This window comes from Rana temporaria, chromosome 13 (genome assembly GCF_905171775.1).
Source record: "Rana temporaria chromosome 13, aRanTem1.1, whole genome shotgun sequence".
Classification (NCBI taxonomy): domain Eukaryota; kingdom Metazoa; phylum Chordata; class Amphibia; order Anura; family Ranidae; genus Rana; species Rana temporaria.
Window position 1 is genome coordinate 3,283,061 of NC_053501.1, and position 6,000 is coordinate 3,289,060.

The following is a 6,000-nucleotide window of genomic DNA, read 5'->3' on the forward strand; positions in this document are numbered from 1 at the left end:
AAATCCCTCCAAAGTGAGAGAATCCCTGATTGTCACCAGAACTAGTGTCGACCACTGCAAGATGTCTACGGGACAACGACCCTAAAGTACAGCCAGAGCTACAATGGAACGGTTTAGATCAAAGCCTATTCATGTGTTAGAATGGCCCAGTCACAGTCCAGACCTAAATCCCATTGAGAATCTGTGGACAAGACCTGAAAATTGCTGATCACAGACGCTCTCCATCCAATCTGACAGAGCTTGAGATATTTTACAAAGAAAAAGAATGGAGGAGAAATGTCCCTCTCTAGATGTGCAAAGCTGGTAGAGACACCCCCAAAAAGACTTGTAGAGAAAGGGGGTTCTACAAAGTATTGACTCCGGGGGGCGCCATACAAATGCCCCTCCCCCCCACACTTTTCACAGATTTATTTGTATCATTTTCTTTCCACTTCACAATCGTGTGACACTTTGTGTCTCTCACATAAAATCCCAATAAATTACATTTATGTTTTTGGGTGTAACATGAGAAATTGTGGGGAATGTCAAGGGGTATGAATACTTTTTCCAGGCACTGTATATCCTTACTGGTGTGACCGGCCCATCCCCCATCCAGTGGGCAGCTCACTCCCGGGGGCCAGTGAGTGGATCACATCTGAGGCTGTCAGACCCAGACTGGGGGCCCTTACAGAAGGGAGGTCCCGGGTTCTCGAGACCATCTGAGGCCAGAAACCAAACATTCAACTCTACAGCGACCCCAGATCTACAGTGACCCTGGATCTACAGCGACCCCGGATCTAGAGCGACCCCGGATCTACAGTGACCCTGGATCTACAGCGACCCCGGATCTAGAGCGACCCCAGATCTACAGTGACCCTGGATCTACAGCGACCCCGGATCTAGAGCGACCCCAGATCTACAGTGACCCTGGATCTACAGCGACCCCGGATCTAGAGCGACCCCAGATCTAGAGCAACCCCAGATCTAGAGCGACCCCGGATCTACAGCGACCCCAGATCTAGAGTGACCCCAGATCTAGAGCGACCCCAGATCTAGAGCGACCCCGGATCTAGAGCGACCCCAGATCTACAGCAACCCCAGATCTACAGCGACCCTGGATTTACAGTGACCCCCGGATCTAGGCTGACCCTGGATCTACAGTGACCCCCGGATCTACAGCGACCCCGCATCTACAGCGACCCCAGATCTACAGCGACCTCGGATCTACACTGACCCAGGGTATACAGCGACCCTGAATCTACAGTGACCCCTGAATCTACACTGACCCCGGATCTACAGTGACCCCAGATCTACAGCGAGCCTGAATCTACACTGACCCTGGATCTACACCAACCCCCGGATCTACAGCGACCCCGGATCTACAGTGACCCCGGATCTACACTGACCCCTGGATCTACAGCGACCCCAGATCTACAGCGACCCCCGATCTACAGCGACCCCCGGATCTACACTGATCTTGGATCTACAGCGACCCCCGGATCTACAGCGACCCCGGATCTACAGCGACCCCGGATCTACAGTGACCCCGGATCTACAGTGACCCCGAAGCTACAGCGACTCCCGAATCTACAGTGACATCCGAATCTACAGCGACCCCAGATCTACATTGACCCCAGATCTACATTGACCCCAGATCTACATTGACCCTGGATCCAAAGCGACCCCCAGATCTACAGTGACCCCCGAATCTACATCGACCCTCGGATCTACAGTGACATCCAGATCTACAGTGAACCCCCGAATCTACAGTGACCCCAGATCTACATTGACCCTGGATCCAAAGCGACCCCCAGATCTACAGTGACCCCCGAATCTACAGTGACCTCTGCATCTATAGTAACAGAAGATCTACAGCGACCCCCAGCTATAGCAGATCTACAGATGTAACAGAGTGACAATGTGTCCATCCAAGCGCAACATATTCTTCATAATCACATTTTCTACCGATCGTCCCCCATCACCCGGTCCTGACACCCGGGGGCCGGTATTTCTATATATATTTGGGCAACCAATCAGGACACTGCCTGCAAAACAATTCTACTCATCATCATCATCCGATCTCTATATACTGCGGTTCTATATATATCTCCAATGACAGCCGATCTCTACAACCCCAACCGTCCTCTCCTCCTCCCTCCTCCCTCCTCATCATCATCATCCTCATCATCATCATCCTCATCACCTTCACCTTCCTCATCCTCATCATCCTCATCCTCCTCCTCATCATCCTCATCCTCCTCCTCATCATCCTCATCCTCATTCTCCTCCTCATCATCCTCATCCTCCTCATCCTCATCACCATCATCACCACCATCCTCATCCTCCTCATCCTCCTCATCATCCTCCTCATAATAATATCATTTGTCGCCTTCTATGAAAACATCCACATGACGGATTCCTGGTGACAGATCCCCTCCCCCATACATGGTATATACAGTATATATATATATATATATAGAGATGATGATGTCGCGGACTTACTGTAAAAGCATATCTGCCGATGTCCTCAGCACTGCGCGGCGCGTTCGCCGAATGATGTCATCGTGAGGACAGCACTACATTGGTTTGCCGGAATGACGATTTTTTTTTATTAACCCTTTCCCAGCCGAGGAGCCGAGGACAACCCACCGAGAGGAGGAGGAGGAGGGGGGGGGGGCACATTCTGCTGTCAGAGGGTTAAATCTGCTCCCCTCCCCCGCTCACACAGGCTATGGATGGGGCTGATGAGGAAGGGGTTAATGGAGATAATTACCCCCCTCCCCCTGGTGGTAGTGAAGAGAATCACACCCTGTGTATCCCCCCCCCCACCCCACCACCACCAATGAATGTCCCTCCATCCCCCCCCCCTGTCATACCTCATGCTTGCAGCTCTCCTGTGTGTCTGGCTGTCAGATGTCAGGCTGATCATACATGTGCTGCTGCAGGGTGCTGCTGATGTCCTGTCCTGCTGCTAGACTGGGTGCCGGCTGCTGGGAGGCTCATGTTTGGTCCAAGCTAGAGATGATCCTTCCCTGCTGACAGCTGATCCAGAGATCCTTCCATCTTCTCCAGGCTGCAGCACTACATACAAAGACAGCCTGAGCTCTGCTGCCCCCAGAGGCCACCTCTGGTACTACAGACTGAGCTTTGCTTCCCCCAGAGGCCAACACAGGTACTACAGCCTGAGCTCTGCTGCTGGTACTACAGACTGAGCTTCCCCCTGCGGCCACCTCTGGTACTACAGACTGAGCTCTGCTTCCCCCTGCGGCCACATCTGGTACTACAGACTGAGCTCTGCTTCCCACTGGTACTACAGACTGAGCTCTGCTTCCCCCAGAGGCCAACACTGGTACTACAGACTGAGCTCTGCTTCCCCCCAGAGGCCAACACTGGTACTACAGACTAAGCTCTGCTTCCCACTGGTACTACAGACTGAGCTCTGCTTCCCCCAGAGGCCACCTCTGGTACTACAGACTGAGCTCTGCTTCCCCCAGAGGCCACCACTGGTACTACAGACTGAGCTCTGCTTCCCCCAGAGGCCAACACTGGTACTACAGACTGAGCTCTGCTTCCCCCAGAGGCCACCTCTGGTACTACAGACTGAGCTCTGCTGCTGGTACTACAGACTGAGCTCTGCTGCTGATACTACAGACTGAGCTCTGCCTCCCCCAGAGGCCACCTCTGGTACTACAGACTGAGCTCTGCTTCCCTCAGAGGCCACCTCTGGTACTACATACTGAGCTCTGCTGCTGGTACTACAGACTGAGCTCTGCTGCCCCCAGAGCCCACCTCTGGTACTACAGACTGAGCTCTGCTTCCCCCAGAGGCCACCACTGGTACTACAGGCTGAGCTCTGCTGCCCCCAGAGGCCACCTCTGGTACTACAGCCTGAGCTCTGCTGCCCCCAGAGGCCAACACTGGTACTACAGACTGAGCTCTGCTTCCCCCAGAGGCCAACACTGGTACTACAGACTGAGCTCTGCTTCCCCCAGAGGCCACCTCTGGTACTACAGACTGAGCTCTGCTGCTGATACTACAGACTGAGCTCTGCTTCCCCCCAGAGGCCAACACTGGTACTACAGACTGAGCTCTGTTGCCCACAGAGGCCACCTCTGGTACTACAGACTGAGCTCTGCTTCCCCCAGAGGCCACCACTGGTACTACAGACTGAGCTCTGCTGCCCCCAGAGGCCACCACTGTCCACTGGTACTGCAGACTGAGCTCTGCTTCCCCAGAGGCCACCACTGGTACTACAGACTGAGCTCTGCTGCCCCCAGAGGCCACCACTGTCCACTGGTACTGCAGACTGAGCTCTGCTTCCCCAGAGGCCACCACTGGTACTACAGACTGAGCTCTGCTGCCCCCAGAGGCCACCACTGTCCACTGGTACTGCAGACTGAGCTCTGCTTCCCCCTGCGGCCAACACTGGTACTACAGACTGAGCTCTGCTTCCCCCAGAGGCCAACACTGGTACTACAGACTGAGCTCTGCTTCCCCCAGAGGCCAACACTGGTACTACAGACTAAGCTCTGCTTCCCACTGGTACTACAGACTGAGCTCTGCTTCCCCCAGAGGCCACCACTGGTACCACAGCCTGAGCTCTGCTGCCCATAGAGGCCACCACTGGTACTACAGACTGAGCTCTGCTGCCCACAGAGGCCAACACTGGTACTACAACCTGAGCTCTGCTTCCCCCAGAGGCCACCACTGGTACTACAGACTGAGCTCTGCTTCCCACTGGTACTACAGACTGAGCTCTGCCTCCCCCTGAGGCCAACACTGGTACTACAGCCTGAGCTCTGCCTCCCCCAGAGGCCAACACTGGTACTACAGCCTGAGCTCTGCTTCCCACTGGTACTACAGACAATCATATCCCCTCCTTATGTATTTATACATGGAGATCATATCCCCCTTATGTATTTATACATGGAGATCATACCCCCCTTATATATGTAGCGCCTGTGTACTTTATGGTACCGGTGATAGTCAAATTTAAGGGTAGATCGGAGTGTTAGTTAAACTCTGATCCAGATTGATAAGTGCAAAACACGGTCTCTGTCTCAGCTTGGCTGTGCTGTGGGCTTATTTTGTTGCGCTGGGGTGTTCTTCCAGCCCCGGTGCTGCAGGTGGCAGCAGTGGAGTCAAGGTTTGGGTGCTCTTTCCCAGCAGCCAATCCGGAGGGTTTGACCTTTGCTGTGCATGCTGGGGAGGGGTATTTATGAGGCAGACGCCATTGGTTCTGGGTCTTCTTCGTCCAGTGTGGCGCCCACCTTTAGGGTGGCCACATCCCCCCTTCAGTCTTATATCCTCCCCCCATCCCCCCTCCAGTCTTATATTCTCCCCCCATCCCCCTCCAGGCTTATATCCTCTCCCATCCCCCCTCCAATCTTTCCCCGGTGTATCGGCTCTTCTCCCGGATTGATTTGGTTTCCTCGGATTTCGCTGCACACTGTGACCGGCCCACCTACAACACTGCCTCTTCATTCATGATGTTCGGATGGTGCAGCACTGCGGGGGAGGGTACATTTAGAAGCACCGGCAGATAAATCACACAGAGCCACCAGCTGCACGGATCTCCAGAGCGCCCCCTGCTGCCAGAGACCGAAACTGTCCAGCTGTGCTGCTTGGGAATGTCAGGACAGTTCTACACAATCTCCAAACTTCTCCGTACGAGGGCCACAAAAAAGGTTCCCCTTACATCATCATCAGAGCCCCCCTTACATCCAGGAGTGCCTATCAGAGCCCCCCTTACATCCATCAGTGCCTATCAGAGCCCCCCCTTACATCCATCAGTGCCCATCAGAGCCCCCCTTACATCCAGGAGTGCCCATCAGAGCCCCCCCCTTACATCCAGGAGTGCCTATCAGAGCCCCCTTACATCCAGGAGTGCCTATCAGAGCCCCCTTACATCCAGGAGTGCCTATCAGAGCCCCCCTTACATCCAGGAGTGCCTATCAGAGCCCCCCCTTACATCCATCAGTGCCTATCAGAGCCCCCCTTACATCATCAGTGCCTATCAGA

General features: G+C 54.2%; 1 protein-coding gene across 13 annotated transcripts in view; it reads right to left on the minus strand.

Moving 5' to 3' along the window:
* Positions 1-3,094, minus strand: part of EVL (Enah/Vasp-like) — a 125,861-nt gene extending 122,767 nt beyond the window's left edge. For 3 of the 13 annotated variants that reach the window (XM_040333006.1, XM_040333000.1, XM_040332999.1), the window contains exon 1: positions 2,856-3,093. In XM_040333006.1, coding sequence (XP_040188940.1) covers positions 2,856-2,908 — 53 coding nt within the window. In that variant the 5' untranslated portion in view covers positions 2,909-3,093. Of the gene's footprint in view, positions 1-2,481; positions 2,565-2,855 lie in introns of those variants that run through there. The other 10 variants (XM_040333012.1, XM_040333004.1, XM_040333007.1 and 7 more) reach the window with 7 other exon arrangements.
* Positions 3,095-6,000: the final 2,906 nt, after the last annotated feature.